Source organism: Lampetra fluviatilis, chromosome 12 (assembly GCF_964198595.1).
Source record: "Lampetra fluviatilis chromosome 12, kcLamFluv1.1, whole genome shotgun sequence".
Taxonomy (NCBI): domain Eukaryota; kingdom Metazoa; phylum Chordata; class Hyperoartia; order Petromyzontiformes; family Petromyzontidae; genus Lampetra; species Lampetra fluviatilis.
Genome location: NC_136286.1, coordinates 12,834,162 through 12,852,167, shown reverse-complemented (window position 1 = coordinate 12,852,167; position 18,006 = coordinate 12,834,162). Strand labels below are relative to the sequence as shown.

The following is an 18,006-nucleotide window of genomic DNA, read 5'->3' as shown; positions in this document are numbered from 1 at the left end:
TTCCTATTTGAAGCTTTCGTGACTGCAGGGATTCATCTTCTTGGTTCTTTCGGTAAAGTCACGTAGAAGGGAAGTACTAATCACATTCCTGCATTTCCCATAAATATGCTAAATTTCTCTTGATATGCAAATTCCTTTGTCAAGGCGCCCAGCTTATATATATGCTCCAAGCTCGTGTGCTGTTTCATTCAGACTCTGTCGCCTCGACGGACCTGGTTTTCACCTGAGGACGGCTGCTTGCGTTGTGGCCGAAACGTCGTGAGAATAATGTTATTGTTTTATTTTTTATTATTTTATTACTTCCCTTCTACGTGACTTTACCGAAAGAACCAAGAATATTTTTTTGTTCGTTAAAATGTTTTAATTCTTTTTGGAGATTTGTTAAATCAGTTTCCAGAATATGTAGTCACTCCGCGTGTGCTAATATACAAGACTTCTAAAGTTGCTGGTGTTATCTCTAAATCCCTCGGGGGGGTGGGGTCGGTCTACTTTTCGTGTTCACCAACATCTCACCTCTATTAAACTCTGATCACTCTACACGCGCAAACTTTTCGAATGACATCGTACTTTCTTGCACAAACCAATTTCTCTCTAACCCTTTTCTTTTTTTCAGTATCTTTATAAATATGCATGCATTTTATTCTTAAAATTGATTTCACAAATATGTGCACACGAAAATTGGTGTTGATTTTCTCCCTTTTGTCTCTGCGCCATTATCTAATCTTAATAATGAATGGAGTGGCAATTAATTTAGCAAATCAGCCTAACCTGCTGTGTGCACTCTCTTCATGCAGAGATTACCTTGAGAACAATACATCAATATAACAACATCTGCGAGCCTATTTAAAATCAGCCAATTGGTATGCGTTGCATTGGATTCTCTACCAAAACACTTTCTTTCTTTAACACAAGTCTTTCATTCCACTCATTTGTATGAAACTGTCATAATTTGTGCAATGCAGTATTGGGCACCACAAATCTTTGCAGATATAAGACTGCGAGATTTATAACTCAGAGCTAGTATGGGAGTGTCATGCAAAATGGATTGATGACCTACTTTCCCAATCCAACTTTTTTCCATATTGGCCTCGGCGAGAAAATTTTCGCACTGAGTGTAGTGGTTTTTAAATGTACGAATCATCCGTTCTTTGACAATGACTTACTTTACCTCCCTATATGATTGATGCTGCAATATGCTGTTTGAAGTCTTTACTCCCATTCTTTCATTTTAGCATCATACGCCTTTATATGTAGGCTTTGATGGTCACTTACGGTTCACAATTACAGGAGTTTATTTCGGGTTAGATCGCCATGTAGGCGTAATGTCCATTTTAAAATGGACATATATTAAAAAATATATTATTGTTATAACCCTCCACCTCCCGACAGCAAAATCAAGTAAAATTGTCAAATCGTCAGAAAATATTTAAATTGCTTTGTTTTTAACACGTAGGCTTTCGCGACCAATATCATTCATAATAGAGGTATTTTTGGGGGGTTAGATCACGTAAATATATAAATGTGCTGTACGAGTGACGAATTGGTATGTTCTGTTTTCGTGACAACCCTTACTAGTTGGCTGTGTCGAGTGGTGGAGGATTAACGACACATTTATATATTTACGCGATCTAACCCAAAGAAAAAACCTTATGGATTATTTGTTTTGTTTTCAAAAGGATCGACATGTAGAAAAGCAAAGGCTGGTAAGGGCTGAACTTTTGCTAACACCCGTTGTGATGATGATGATGATGCCAGTTGTAATCTCCAGGGAGCCAGAGTTGTCGAAACGTTGCCTGCTAAATACCTTGGCTTGTCGATGCGCATTGCCCAACAAAGAAACGAGCGTTTCAGAACGGCATCTCGAGTCGAATGCGGTACGCTCCTGCGGCGCTCACGGGATATCGAGCGGGAAGCGCTGGCGGGATGTGGCCGCAATGGCTCCTCGATCTCGAGTATATGTCCTCTCATCCAACATTTTAAGGTGACTGGTCAACTCTTGCATTTATAGTGAGACTTCGGAGTGCATATACGTGCATACAACAACATATATAGGACGTACACAATTTGGGCACGATTTGGCTAGAGGTTACACATCATACCACGGTTTTTTTTATAACATACAAAAAGTTTTGCAATCTGTATTTCCTGCATGGATTCCTGGCTGGCTGCGTATTCCTGGCAGTTACGTCACCGCTCGCACCTCTGTGGTGCTGTCACCCACAAAGACAAAGATCCCCCGTGTAGCCTTAACAGACTGTAGGGGCAAGTGCTGTTAGCGAGCACCTATGAATGCCAGCACGACACACGAGGGGGTGGGTGGCCAACACCACGCCCGGCCGCCTTTGTCTCCCCAGTGGCGATGTTTACACATCGCACCATGTACTGATTTGAGGCTGAGTCGACCTAGGGGAGGCCCAAGACCGGTTCAAATAATCGTCACTGAATCGAACCCGGGTCGCCAGGTTCGTAGCGCAGCGCGCTAACCGCTGCACTACCGCTCCCCACACACCCACAATGCCCCCACCCACAACCCGAGCTGTGTATCGTGGACAAATGCAATAGAGGGGGAGAGAGGGAGGAGGTGGGGGAGGAAGATCGAAGAGGGAGACAGAGGAGGGAGGCAGAGACGGAGAGGGGCGGGGAGGAGAGCGTGAAAGAGCGTGAAACGGAGAAAGAGCAAAACAGAAAGAGGGGAGCGAGGGAATGTGGGAGGGAGGATTCGGGAGAGGCAAGAGAGATTGAGTAGGGAGAGGAGGGGGGGGTAACGAGAGCGAGGGTGTGAGGCGAGAGAGAAACCGGGAGAGAGATTGGGGGAAGGGAGAAGTGGGTGAGATACAGCTGAGGGAGGGATGTCGTGGGAGGGAGAGGTACAATAGAGGACAGGGATAGAGAAACAGAAACAGGGTCAAAGCGAAACAAATCAAGATACATTGGGATATGCAGTAGAGAGAAGGCGAGGGAAATGCAGAGGCTCTATATAAGATTACAAAGTTTTCCTGGCTGGGAGGGAGGGACAGACGGTCACGTCAACAGAACGCGTGAGGTGCTCGTTACAAGACAAACAAGTGCAAATGTGCTTTGTGTGAAGCGAAGATATTACATTTGTTGTCTGTATTAAGGGGCGTTTGATATAAATAATGTACTATATATATACCTGCTAAATAATTGCACAGTATGGTGTTGTAAATGTTTAGTTTTCATGTTATAAATCTAAGAGCCTTTTCATATCCCAACTTCAACGTTGATTTTTTTCTTTCAATGGATGAATGCGACCACGCAACACCGATTTCGCGAGAGCAAATTATTTTGTCGTTAAAACTTTCGCGGGTTCCCATTGTCGCCGTGCACTTTCGCTTTGGCGCGGGGCACGATTCCTGCCGTGGCAAAAAAATAATCCAGAAAAAACTAAAAAATCAAGGATTAGGCCTTGACCCCGCGCAGACTTTTTGAACAAAAATAAACTGAAAGGTAAACGGAGCAATAAAAAAAACAGTGGGGGCACCTGAGGCTGAACAAAAAACGAGAGCTTTATCACCGCTGCCCTCATCCGCGTATAAATGAGTTCACAGGTGGGAGGATACACAGCGAGCGGCGAGCGTTCATCATGTCGTAAACAGTGCGGGTTTGTGCGCATCCCTGGGGGATAGTGGTTTGACCTCTGTTGTTGTCGACTCGCTTCGCTGCGGCTCTGCGAGTGCGTCGCAGCTAAATGCTTTGCGACCGTGCGCACTGACGTGACGAGGTTTAATGATCTGGCAAGGAGTGATATAATACTTCTTGCATCTCTTTAGTCGACGTGGGCAGCACTGGATTGATGCAATGCTTTTGTGGGTCGTGGCGAGGCAGGCGGTGTTTGTCTCAACTTGGAGGGCAAAACTGACCTAGGATGTCCTTGCATGTTTTCTTTTTTTTTCAACCAAAAATAGATGTGCCTCGTGCTTTGCAAACACGCATGCAATGTTCAAAAAGTTGCTTCCGAGTCACATATGCACGCCCTAACAAAAAGCGAAACTTAGCACTCCTAATTTTTTCTTGATTATCTGTTTTACTTTCTGCACGCCTTCTTCGCGAGTCATTGGCAAAATTATTATAAACCTTTAAACTGCAAGCCGCTTTAAGACAATTGCAATCGCGGAAATTCCTCGTGCTTTCTTCCAGTGCTTGATTTAAAATCCAACGATGCTTGCCTAATGTTTGTGCAAAACTGCCTATTTTTAATTTTTCAATCTTTTTGTGTCGCCCCCATTCCTACTGTGATGTATTTCTAGGTTTCTCCCCCGGGCACAACACCACCAAATGTGGTCTTAAAAAGTGTCTTCTGAAACTCATTTCCTGCAAAGGCTCAAGCCAGCCGGCTGAACCATTAGAAAGCAAGTCCTGTTTTGCGTTTATTTGCTGTTAGAACGTTTTCTTTATTACGTTTTTTGGCTTGAATTCAAAATGTGTACATTTTATTTGTGTTTAATTAGACACACCTAACATGCTTCACCACACTGGTCAGCGTGGGTTGGTGAAGACACCAGGTTAAGCAGGGATTTGGAACCAGATAAATTCCACCATATGATGATTCAGTGTCGGCAAACCCGTTGGCTTGATGTATGGCACACGCACGTGGCTTTGACAGAAATACCTAGGGGAGGCAAATGCCCATACAAATGTGTCGCAGCGCTATATCGCTATTATTCTAATTCATGGAATTCAATATATTTGAACCCATGATAAAAGGAATATATTTATATTATCTTTTGTATAGTCTTTACATTTGTGGGGGGGGGAGAGGTGGGGGTTTGGGGTGGGTTAAGTATTTGGTACGGTATAACCCAAATTGTATTTATGTGCTGTGGGTGGAGTGGTCGGGGATAGCACATTGTACAATGAACCAAGTGACCCGAGTTCAATTCCCAGCCATGGCTAATATCAATGATGAGTGGTATATAAACCGGCCATTCACCAGCCCACACTGACCTGTGCGGTGAAATATGTGTGGGCCTTCATCTCACGTGATCCCGGAAGGTCTCGTGGTTACGATTCGGCCCTCCTCGTTCGTTTCCCGCTCGGGGGGCAAAACAACTTGTTTTGCCACGGCGGTGGCGCACGCCACCTGTAATCCAGCGCTGTGGAGACAGCGAGGGTCAGTGGATCACACACAGATGTTGTGAAACTCCCTTCCCTTGGGCGTCGAGGAGCCTGCTATTATACCCTGGCTCGCCAGGACAAGGCGGTACAGCAAACGTGGACTGCACCTGTTCCATCTGTATGGGATAGAGTGTTGGGTGTTCTCCTCGTGCTCTGGTTTCCTCCCACATGTACACACTCACTAATTGGCTGATAACACCTTCATATATAGAGGACCACAGAGCTTGGGGGGGGGGGTGTATTGGCGCTGGCTCACCACGTGGCTGCCTTCCTTGCTTAACTGTGGTTCCTCACGCCCTCTGAGTCTGTCTCTTCGAGAGCGAGCAAAAACTGTGCGAGATATTACCAGTTGAAATTATTATTATTATTACATAGGGCTGTAACATAATAATTGTCATTCAATGTGTGCTACGTATAAGCAGCAAGGCGAAAGCAGAGCTCAACTTGCTTGCACAGCTCATCACTCCACCAGGCACTCTTTGTATCCCTGTCATCCATCAATAAAGTTTAATCTGTTGCACATGACAAGCTATTTGTTTGAAGATTCGGACCTATCATTGGACCAAAAAACAATGATTAGCTTTTCCGAGCAGCGGCACGAGTATAGGGGTATTTCTGCTTCACACAAGAGTACCAATTTTTGAAACAGTAATTCTTTTACACGGTCTGTCTTCTCTATTTTGAAATTAAAGTCTGAATTTAATTACTTTTTCCAGCAGGAACCACCAAGCTGAAAATGGAAACGTTCTGATAAGTCTCAGGTTTTTTTAAATCAATGCTACAGTTTGAATAACATCTGACTGGGATCTACTTAGAATGTGTGGGGGCGGGGTGTGGGGGGTGTGTGTCTGCTATGAGTGCGAGAGACAGGGTGGTGGGGGTCAGGTACTGGGGCCACCTGATTAAAGTTGGCCCAACCTGTGATAAAATGTTGCTTGGGAGACCGCTTTGCTACCTAGTATAGTTGGACGGTTAACCTGGCCTTTGCAATTAGAAAGTGAGCGGCTCACATTTGAGTCACTTCTTCGATGGATCTAAAATGGGCTGAATTTTCACAACATACGTGAAATATAAAAACTTTTAAAAAGCATGATTAAAAGTATGCCTAAAACCCACACGGTATTATACACTATTTTATTGCATTGATCCCAAGGATTTGATGAAATGAAATATTATATGATTACGCTAGATTTTCTGAAAGACCAGACATTAAACTTTAATTCAGAGATAATTTAAAATTAAAATGTCTTCTCTCGTGACAGAGCATTGTTCGTGTGTTTGTGCTGCAATTGCACAATATGTGTTATTGATCAGGACAGCATAGCCCATTTCTATCTTGGTGGAAGCGAAATGACTCAATTATTACATGAACAGAGACAGCACCATTGGCACTGCTATGGATATTATTTTCTTGGTTCTTTCAATAAAGTCACGTAGAAGGGAAATAATAAAATAAAATAAATATAAAGCATTTTTTTTATATAATATAATACAATTTCTTGCTTTATATTTTTATTATTTTAGTATTTCCCTTCTACGTGACTTTACCGAAAGAACCAATAATATGAATCCCTGCAGTCACGAAAGCTTTAAATCAAAGTTTAACTGCTATGGATGTCATCCCCATACATGGCTCACCCTGCGTGCTTGCCCTTCTAGTTATCTATTTATTCCTGGTAGTATTATTATTACTGCCAGCATAATTTTTTCAGGCATCATAGCGAGATAGTAAATGTAACCATTATAGGACTTGCATTGCTTTGTATGTGTTGATTGCGCAATATGATAGCCTCTCTCTCTCTATGTGTAGCTGCATTGACGCTTTAACGTTAAAATCTTTCGACTACATCTCACACCGGTATATTTAATAACACGGCCACACGCTTAGCCGGCCATCCACTGCTTGACGAAAAACCCAGTGACGTTGTTTTTAAACGACTTAAGAATCCGTTCAGTTGTTGATTTCTCCAAAACGATAACTGTTTCATTCCCTTGCGAATTTTAAAACCCAGAGGTAATTTCCAAGCTTATTCTTCTTACGGTTCTGTTTAAATAATAAAACACACTGCCATTCATTTCTCCCCACAATCGCATTTCTCCACTTTTCGCAAATAACCTTTTTGATCGGACTGTAAGACATCACAGCACAGGGCCTCCACTTATGCGGAAAAGTATTTGGCCGTGCATTTGCAACGACAGGACGCTGCCGCGGTGTGTGATGGTGAGTGCAACTGGACTTTGCAATCCAGAGGCCGCCAGTCCAAGTCGATCTCCCGGCGCGGCTGTTTAAATCGATGGTGCACATTTCTTCGATTTCAAGTTTTCTTTTTTTTAACCAGTTGGGAAATCAAGAGACCAGGATAGTCTCATTTTGAAAAGTGACCTTCTGGCTTCTGCAATCCACCGCACCCCTGTCCGCCCAACAGTAAACACGGGTGCACCACATTCGATCAATCGTCTGCAGTGGCGTAGCATGTTCGTGCCTCTTCCGGTGATGCCCGACCAGCGTGGTAGAGCCAGCCAAAAGATCTTTCCTGAGTTGCCCTCTGGGTGCTCCCTCCAGCGGGGAAAGAGGCCCTCTGTCGGGGGGTGGAGCGAGCTCCTCCGTAACCGTGCCGCCGACTCCGCGCTTGACGATCCCCTCCATCGTGCGGTTGGGCTTGCGGTGTAGACAGCGCGGAGGATGAGCTGGAGTTGGCGACGGTGCGCCACCGGCCTGAAGCCCTCGACAAGCTGGAGGCGCAGAGCAAGTTCTCACGCAAGGAGCTACAGGTGCTGTACCGGAGCTTCAAAAACGTGAGTGTCCCCTCCTGCAATGGATCGCTTGCAACGCTGGTATTGTGCCCGATTTAAACTGAACCAAACTATTTTGTATTTAATCAGGTAAGGCCCACTCAGCTGTATAGCTCTTTTTCAGGAGCGACCTGGTCATCACAAATGATAGCTGAACGAAGTGGCTTGTAATCGTGTGGAAATTTACAGCAGCCAAATACTCTCAAGCGCACGTTGATTCTAAATGGGGAGGGAAAAGCCGAAGTGCCCAGAGAAAAATCCACGCGACCACCATGGGGAGAACGTGCAAACTCCAAATATAAAGCAGGCATGAGGGTCGGGATAGAGCCCACGACCTCCTGTATACCGGGCGAGGTAGTTAACATCTCTCCACCATGAGAATATTTCCATATTCCACGGATTGTGATGCACTTTTTTCCCCTGTATTATTATAAACTTATAATCCGGAATGTGGCCTTAATTGCCACAAGGGTTACTTCTGCCATCACGTGTGCGACCAGAATTGTATATGGGGGGGGGGGGGGGACAAAAAAACCCTCAACACATTCGTCAATTAAAAGAGAAAATGTTTAATAGGCGATGTTTTGAGAAATGGATCTCAGTCACAGCATATCATTGTTTTTGTTAGTTGTCCTTGTGCTCCATTTGCCAACGCAGCATCATCAAATAGTTTGTATGAATTCGTAACACAGTAATTTCATCGGCACCGGGTGGTGTCAACTGTTTTATTGCCAGAGACGAAATGTCCAACACGAAGCCCACACCTGGAAAATCACACTTGGATTGTAGAGTGGCTGCCAAAACTTACGTGTTAAACTATACGACTCCTGGATTTGTGGTGTACTATTTTTGTGGCCGTTTATGTATAATAAAAAAATTAAACATGTTTTATCTGAAAATATTGGTCCATAATTCAATCGGGACATGAACCAATGTCATTTGGGTCACATTCTAATCTGTGCACGGTCAGTTCAATCATCTTTTGATCCAATTCCGATTTTGCCAGGACAAAAATTACGGGGATAGATTTCCAATGTGGTACTCTGCTGCCCACCGAAAAGCAAAGGTATAGACACAAATATAAATTAATTGCTTATGTTATAGGCAATGGTTTTAGTCATAATTATTCCACATGTATATGATAAACCTTGAAAAAAATTATCTAGTCTCACCTGTGACCATAAATATGCCCCGAAATGCACTGCCTATAAAAAAAGATTTTGCAACGAAGACATTTTATAGCCCTCAGATCAATGCAGCGGCAGCAGCTGTGGGGACAAAGATGTCATGTTGAGGTCAGATGGTACCTGTGTTGTTAAGGTTGCTTGGAAACCCCCTTGTGTCGAAATTGGACATGACAGCAAAGCCATTTTTCTGCAACTCAATGCAGAAACCCAGTTGACCATAAATTGACTGCAATCTGCACACCGTTTTGACACGGAGGGTGAACATTTCTATGATTTCACACTGAGTTGCCATGGCTAGACTTGAGTTATTTTATTGTTTATTGGCTGCGTCAACGGACAAAACTGAAATACGTATTCAGCCACTGGGGGGATACCACAAAGGTGACTTCGAGATAAGGATAGGAGAGACACAGTGGTTGTGAACCATAGCCAGGAGGAATGTGTTCGTATCCAAAAACCAATCAGACATGGGTCAGTGCCCCCAAAACGCTCGTAGTCACACACTGTGAGTAACTTAGGATCTCCTTCATTGTGGACAACAATGTTGAACATGATCCGCGAAAGCTAATATATAAAGATTTCAAGGGCATTTTCTGACATTTTAAATACTTCGTGATAAAATATACAGTAGTCCCGTTAACAGCGATATGGTTTAGCGATTTTTCGGTAAATGTTTCGCCTGACATAGGACCCCCCCCCCCCCCCCCATTTTGTTTTACGTAATGCACGCGGGCGCCAATTTCGGCCAATCCGAGCGCTCGTAAGCGGGGCTGAGCCATTCCCTCAGCCAATCAGCGACATCCATTTATGAGCGTTTAGACCTCGACTGGCTTTGTTTACATGATGGCGTGTTCTGTATTGGCAGTTGAAAAACAGCTCTCTTGCATAATCAGTGATTTTTATTTCTCTTTCAACTTATAACGGATTTCGATTAACAGTTATTTCGTTTCTCAGTAGTTTTCGTAGAATGGATTAAGAACGCTGACTGAGGGACTACTATATATATGTATCTTGACAAAAACGTTACAATTGAAAATAATTGCTATTTTGCATATTTTGTGTTCAGCTATTCATGGTCCAAGATGTATCCCCTGTCATTCTTGCAATAGATGACAATTATTTGGACACTGCTTAGAGATGGCTGAAAGCTGCCACTGTGTCAAAAACACGATTGGAAATTTACTAAGAATTGGCAAGATAAAATTCGTAAAACTGCTTAACGTTGGTTCTGCTTGTTGTGAAGTGACACTGCAAAGTAATGTCTGACATTTACGGCTGGCCATAGAAACATTTTTTTATACTGTTATGTGCATTTTAGTTTTTCTGGGAAGGCTCATACATGTATTGCCCAGCATACTAATTCCCTTACCATGTCAAGAAGAACTTACACCATTTTGTATCCACAGACCATTATATATATAGTACCTTGAATTACAGTACACTATATCAAATTCCCACTAAACATGATATGAAGTCGTTTTGCAGTTTTGGTGGTGTCAGACGCCAAAAGTGTTGCTATGACGGCACAGAATTTGACCGATAATTATAATTACGGAGATTAATTGAGGGGACTTTTGGTAGTGGAGTACAAAGAGCGCATCGCGGAACCCATAGTCAACACTTGCTTACGAACGAGTGTTACATCGACTCTTGTTTGCTCTGAAGAAGAGCCACATCTTCTGCGCATATACTGCTGTACAAACAGTGTATATATTGTATAATTGCATTATTAATTACGAACATAGTGAGGTTTCTTTTTCATGTTATATAGACAAAATGTGTTTGCGTTTATATTTGGTGAGGCAGAATGGGGTGCTGGTTATATTTGTTTTCATGATGCTTTGCAGAAACCCGTGCTGAGTTTGGGTACGTTATTGATTTTTTTTTGGCGCTGAATCAGACCCTACAGATTTTACTTGGGGTACTCTTTCCAATAGCATTTCACGCAGAGAGTCAAAAGCAGTCCAGAGTTTGCTCGCTCAAACATTTGCTGCTTGATCATATTGGTCAGGAATGCCAATAGGCTGACAGACGAAAACACATTTTGTTCACACGTGGAGAGACAGAATAAAGAGGTCTGCTCATATTTAGTTTGTGTCACAAGTTAGAGAGCTGGACAACTCGTGGGAGAAAAAAAAAAGACCAACAAAAACAACAAACTCGCCAACAAAAAACGTTGCACACCGCGGCCATTCTGATACAAGGTCACGGAACCCTGACCGACCGAACAGGAAATGGTTTGAATTTTGAGATAAGGTGTTCAGATCCGCCAACTGTACAATATTTGAATAACCGCGTGTTCGTGACGCACGTAGAGCCACCGGGATCATGCCACGCAGAAGGTGTACCACGACTCCAGTGTAACCCGTGTTCCCTTGAGATAAAGGCACGGGTCGATGAATGCCCCTGCAGCACGTTTTGTCTCTAGGCGTGGTCGCTGCAGCGTAATCCCCAAAGGCCCATCATGCCTAGCAGTCAGCTGAAAACAGCACGACAGCATGTGTAATAGATAAGAGTTTAATTTATAGATGTATGTATGCTGAACTTCTTTCACACCGTACATAGCCAACCGTACTAATCGGAGGTGCGGGGGATGGACAGCAAACTAAACACAAAAAAGCAGATCTAAAGAAACGAGTTCTCAATCTAGATTTTGAAAAGTGCATAGCTCCAGTGGCTTCCTAATATTGGAAGGAAGAGCATTCCAGACGGCCGCAAAAGCGCATCTATATTAAGTTGAGCAAGGTTGTGAAGACTTGGGAAATGAGACGATTGGAATGAGTTCCAAAGTTCAACGGTATGTGGGACGAAGCAGAATGAGAAATGTGTTGGCCTTTCAGTATGGTGGCTGAACACAGTGTGGATCAACGTGGGTGGAGGCGTTGGAGTTCATGGGAACAGTAATGAACTGTGAGACTTAGTGCAGCCCCCGTTGTGAAAGTCATAATCTTGGCATAGATGTGCCGTGTCCTGGTCTTCAATTTGCCATTGCTAATCTGTGTTTACACATGTGTGCGCGTACACATCAATGAGGTGTTACGATGTTACGTACATGTGACTGTGTTTGGTTTGTAAAGAGTACAAAAAGCTTTAGCAATAAAAAAAGAGTGCTTTATAATTAATGTGACTTAATGTGGGGAATGGCCACTTTCTTCGTTTGCAAATCCATTGCAAGTATATTGCTTTAACTCTGTTCGTGTGTATTTGCTGTCAGATTCGAAATTTTTGGGTTCGTACAATTACGAGGAAATTCAATTCACAATGGGAGAGGAAAAATGCGCGATGGTCATCGTTTTGCCCACCGATACCTCATCGGAACTCTTGTAACTTACATGGGTCCTTTGTGCCTAAACGTTAGGAGTGAATGAGCCATCTCAATATGTTTGGTCTCTCAAAACGACCCAGCCCCATTGCTTCACCCCAACATACATACGTTTCACAGATTAAGTAAATCAACGATTGAAAATAATGTCACCGCCTAAAAAAATTGCCTGCTTTATAAATATCCCACATTCATCCCTTGTGTACATCCCATCCAAATCAAACATTCCTTCTTTAGTGCGATGTTACATAAATTAATCCCTGTAGACTGATCATGATCTCCTTTACCAAACTGCTCAGACAACCTCTGGTCAGCATTTGTGATAGCCCCCAAATTGTCCACCTCAAGGTTACACCAAACGTGTTAGGAGCTGGCCCCCTTAACCTTGACACCATTAAATCTTGACTTAAAGCTTTCGTGACTGCAGGAATTCATATTTTTTGGGTCTTTCGGTGAAGTGACATAGATAGGTTCAAAAAAATCACAATAATAGCAATAAATAACCATCTACGTGACTTTACCGAAAGACCCAAAGAACTTGACACCATTCCCATTAACTAAACGTGCGTCCGTTCATGCCCCTTGAAACACGTGGAGGCTATCTCTGCAAATGCAAATAAATGACGAGAGCAGAAGATACAGGGTCTAGTAGAGGGCGCGGGTGGCTTCTCGTATTATCCGTTGAGTTGAGCAATATTGCAGCAAGTTAGGTGTTGTGAATGCCCCCCATTATGCCCTCAAAGTATATCTATTTTTCTCTCTCCCTGCAATCCGACCGCGTGCCATGTCAGATAATGCCCTCTCTCCTCGCCCCATGTATTTATCAAGAATTTAATGGGATTCATTGTTGCCCTCCGTGCGACTCCCGTCCCTCACCCTGTCTGCGCCGACCCCGCAGGAGTGCCCCAGCGGGATCGTTAATGAGGATAACTTTAAGGAGATCTACGCGCAGTTCTTCCCACAGGGAGGTGGGTGCGGAGTTTTACTTTTAAACACGCACGTCTCGCGCAGGGGTGCGTGTGATTCGGCGTCTCGGTGTGTCCTATTTTATCCCAGCGGCGGGGACATGCATGCGGTTTAAATGCGTGTATCGTGATGCATTCACTGGAGCACGTGTGCTCCACGCCTCCTTGTGTACTGTGCGTGTTGCATTCAATCAACGAGGTGTTCAATCTTCTTGCTTCTTTCGGTGAAGTCACGTAGAATGGAAATAATAAAATAATAAAATAAAACATTATAAAATAATTCTCAGGTGAAGACGGCTACTTGCGTTGTGGCCGAAACGTCGTGAGAATTATTTTATTATGTTTTATTTTATTATTTTATTATTTCCATTCTACGTGACTTTACCGAAAGAACCAAGAAGATAAATCCCTGCAGTCACGAAAGCTTTAAATCGAGGTGTTCAATGTTCTTGCTCTAAATAATTCAGCTGATTGGTTTGTCGGTTGATATTAAAGGGTGCATGCGTGACTGCCTGAGATAGCTCTTATTATAGTAAATTACTTTCAAAGGAATTTAATAATAACCATAGCTACCTTAAGCAGACTTGAAATGTTTGAGCATGAAAATGTCTGTCTTTTACATCTGCATTTATACACATTACCTTTACATGTAGGCTAATATCCGTTCCTTAAACACACTGATACATGAATAGTGCTTGGGTTTTAAAGCATAGACGACCACAATCTATATAATTACTGTCATTATATTGTTCTACCCAAGTAAGTGCCTGTTGTATTATTTTTTGCAGATGCCAGTACATATGCCCACTTTCTTTTCAACGCCTTTGATACGGATCACAACGGCTCCCTGAGCTTCGAGGTAAGCGGTGATGCCGTTTTTTTTTTATCACGCTCAGAACCACGCCTAACATCCGAGCCCACATTTGTGCTGTGCACCGTCAATAACAAACAAAAAAACAGCTTCCATCCATTGCCCATTCCACTGCTGGATGCGTGTTCGTTGAATTTCTTTCGCACCGTAACGTAGCCAACCGTGCTAATCGGAGGTGCCTCTCCCGCACACGGCCAGTCGTAAGGGTTACCTGAGCACACTTCACCACGCTGGTAACAGTGCGCGTTTGTGGAGAGGGTCGAGGAGAGGGAGGTGTACAGAGGTGGGGGGTGGGGGGTGCAGGGGCCGAATTGAACTCAGGTCGAGGATTGGTGGATCGGACAAAGGACAAAATGTTGCGAGCCTCCCTTCCTGAGGACATCAAAGTGTGGACTGATGTCATCTGTCCCTTTTCTGTGGGATGGGATAGAGTGTTTCCCCCTCGCACGCGTGGGTTCTCTCCGGGCGCTCCGGTTTTCCTCCCGCATGTATAGACACTCACTAAATGGCTGAAAACATCTTAATATATAGAGGACTGCAGAGCAATTGTTGGCACCGGCTCACCGCTTGGCAGCCTTCCAGCTCATCGCTTGGCAGCTTTCCAGCTCGTCCGTGGTTCCTCAGAAACTGTGAGATGCAATATGCGTGAACGACGCTGTATAAAATTAATAATTACATTAATCTTTTTTTAAGTCGCTGTGTTCAAAGTGCATTGTGATAAACACTCCACCCTCTTAAACATATCTCTTCTTGAACCTGCATTTTAAAGAAAATTGCGCGTTTGCAATCTTGTATTGTGTGCATATATAGTACGGAGTACAGATTCAACCTAATGCTTTTGCGATGATATATACATTGGAGATTATTTAGATTCCTTTGGTGCTATAAATGTCAAAATGATGGGCCAGTTTGTTGAGCTATCATTTGTGACCAGGTCGCTTCTGAAAGATAAGTAAATACCTCAGTGGCCTTTGCCTGGTAGAATGGGGATGGTCTAGTTGTATTTGTTTGTGTTTGGGTGATTTGTTTACCTTTCTTGTACTTTGCGCTACTATCGTGTCTTTGTATTGTTTGTTGTTGTAACGTTCTTACCCCACGCCCCTACTGGACATCTGTGAAAAAAAGCTTTATAGCTCATCGGATTCCTCCATTAGAAATAAATATTCTGATTCTGATACTGTATACTTGTGTGTGTGTGTGCATGTGTCATCACATCTTCATTACGAGGATGCCCAGGGTACTAGAGAACACAAGCACTGAATTCACTTAATCGGTTGTCATTCAGCTACTTCGAGGCCACACGTGCCTCCTGTAACGTGCGCACGGGTGGCATGTGGCCTGTGTACCCTTGCTGTGTGTCAGCGGGAGGACCCTGGCTCATCCACAATGTGTCGTGTGATTTCACAGCACAATTTACGTGAAATAAAAAAATAAGTAAATAAAAACGAAACATTGAATGTCCTTTTCAAAGTGTAAATGGAACATACTGGAATTCTGGTCTCGCCTAATTATCCGGCAGCTGGGTGCTTAGCTGCAGGCTGCTGGCATTTGCAGTCAAAACTCTACACCGCGTCGTGTTATGATGAATGTTAACATGTAACATGGGAGGTGCTTTTTAAAAATAGGCCTACAATTTGCACTTTTTATGACATTGAGTAATATGCATAGAGTAAAAAAAACTTGCCAGGATCCACGACCATTTAAACTGTTTATCTGACCTGGAATACGTTATGAACAAAGAGCTAAAGTCGTGCTTGATATTAGGAAAATAATTTCCCTTGAAACAACCCAAATAATTTCAGTAACGTGGGTCCCATTGTGCATTCGCAAAGTAATACACATTTTTTAAATTGCCTTTTACAGAAAGCCTGACTAAGAATCGTTGACAGGCCAATATATATTTATACATTTTCATTAAAAATATGGAACATGGGGATAAGATGAGGGCAATGATTAGGGTAAATATCTCTGTGTTGAGTTCTTGCAGCAGATTTATCGATATGGGTGTGAGCCCCGGGTCTCAAATACCACATGGAGATAAGACCTAAGCTGGATCTTTGAGTTTATCTGTGACCTGCAAGTCATATAATTAAGTAAGCTTTCTAGAGACCACCATGTGGCTGAGATGTAATATGGAGACCCGTCTGCAACTCTCTTAATAAGAAACATAATGGAATAACTTTTATTTAAAGAGATATCCTGCATTCTTACATGATGCATGAAAAAAAATGCTAAGTAATATTTTCTATACGCGATTTTACCAAAAGAACCAAAGAGTATGGATCCCTACAGTCACGAAAACTTAAAATCTAGATTTATATTTTTTTATTTGAGTTTGAGAAGAAAATACACAGATTAAGTTTTGGGTCACAAATCCTTATTTACTCCTCAACATATTTTTTATTTGATTATAGCAGTGACTCATTATGGTCTTCAAATCGCAAATTGTATGCACGACGCAGGGAGCCATGCTTGTAGGCCTGTAGACCTGGATTTGATTTCGGGCTGTGCACACTTGACCCGTGATAGGAGCAACTCGGAAATCAACCAAAACCAGCTCCCGTGTCATTTATAAAAGCCATTGCAATTAGAGATCGCAGTACACTGGTTCGTACGTTAATAAAAAGCAAATACAGTACTGTAGAATACAAGTGCCGTGTTGTGACCCACTTACAATACGGCAGTGTATTGATACAAAACACTACCATACAATGATAAAAACATGTTTTTATAATAATTTACATCCCCTTGCCAATCCACTGTTGTTGGTCATTAGTGTGGCGCATTAGGAATGGACTACTCTTTTAAATATTTCCTCGTGCAGCAAGGGAGTAAAGTGTGGTTTTGTGAAGGTCGTGATGTGCTGTGCAGTAGTACATCAATACACGTGTGTACACCAGCATGCGATACTGAGTCGGGCCTGTAGGTGGCTGGCGGGGTTATTGAGTGACCTGACATGTACATCAGTCACGTGGTTAATGGCGACTCGGTTTAGGATTGCTGCGTCTGACACACGTGCTGTTGCATTTTACAGATGACCACAATAAATGTGTTTGCCCTCGATTTGGAGCAACTGCCCACGCCCTTCATTTCGAGTGGGAAACATTGTAGTGTATAATTATTTTGAAATCAAAGCTACGGGGTGTGTAGGTGGAGAAGTCAACATCTGTAATCCTATTATTGCTGCTCACCCAGTATTTTACCGTTACCCGAATCACACTGATTGATAGACAAATGCACCATCTTTAAATGCAGCATATATTTTTTTTTTTATGCAGTCATTTATTTTTGTGGAGCGGGGATAATTGGAGCCGTCACAATACTGACGCACGCTTCACTTTGTAAACAGCTGTATTTAGATAGAGGTTGAGGTTTGAGTTTCCTTGGCTTTCTAATTCCTCGAGTGTTGTTGTCCAGGACTTTGTGATGGGCCTGTCCGTGCTGCTGAGAGGCACCATCAATGAGAAGCTCTACTGGGCCTTCAACCTCTACGACATCAACAAGGATGGCTACATCACCAAGGAGGTTAGGAAACACGTTCCCCTTTGTATGTATGTTGAACTTCTTTCGCACTGTACATAGCCAACCGTGCTAATCGGAGGTGCAGAGGAAGAACATTTTATAGAGTTTCCACGAGTATGCCGTTGGAATGTTGTCACGGTGGCGAGATGTTAACTACCTCGCCTGGTAGACAGGTTGTAGGTTCGATCCCAACACTGACGCCTGTATATA

General features: G+C 43.1%; 1 protein-coding gene across 9 annotated transcripts in view; it reads left to right on the top strand.

Annotated features, from left to right (window-relative positions):
- The window catches only part of KCNIP2 (potassium voltage-gated channel interacting protein 2), a 362,371-nt gene that overhangs the window by 335,311 nt on the left and 9,054 nt on the right, over nucleotides 1-18,006 (top strand). For 8 of the 9 annotated variants that reach the window (XM_078861687.1, XM_078861690.1, XM_078861683.1 and 5 more), the window contains exons 2-5: nucleotides 7,808-7,932; nucleotides 13,337-13,406; nucleotides 14,192-14,262; nucleotides 17,692-17,799. In XM_078861687.1, coding sequence (XP_078717813.1) covers nucleotides 7,808-7,932; nucleotides 13,337-13,406; nucleotides 14,192-14,262; nucleotides 17,692-17,799 — 374 coding nt within the window. Of the gene's footprint in view, nucleotides 1-4,268; nucleotides 4,371-7,807; nucleotides 7,933-13,336; nucleotides 13,407-14,191; nucleotides 14,263-17,691; nucleotides 17,800-18,006 lie in introns of all 9 variants that reach the window. The other variant, XM_078861691.1, reaches the window with a different exon arrangement.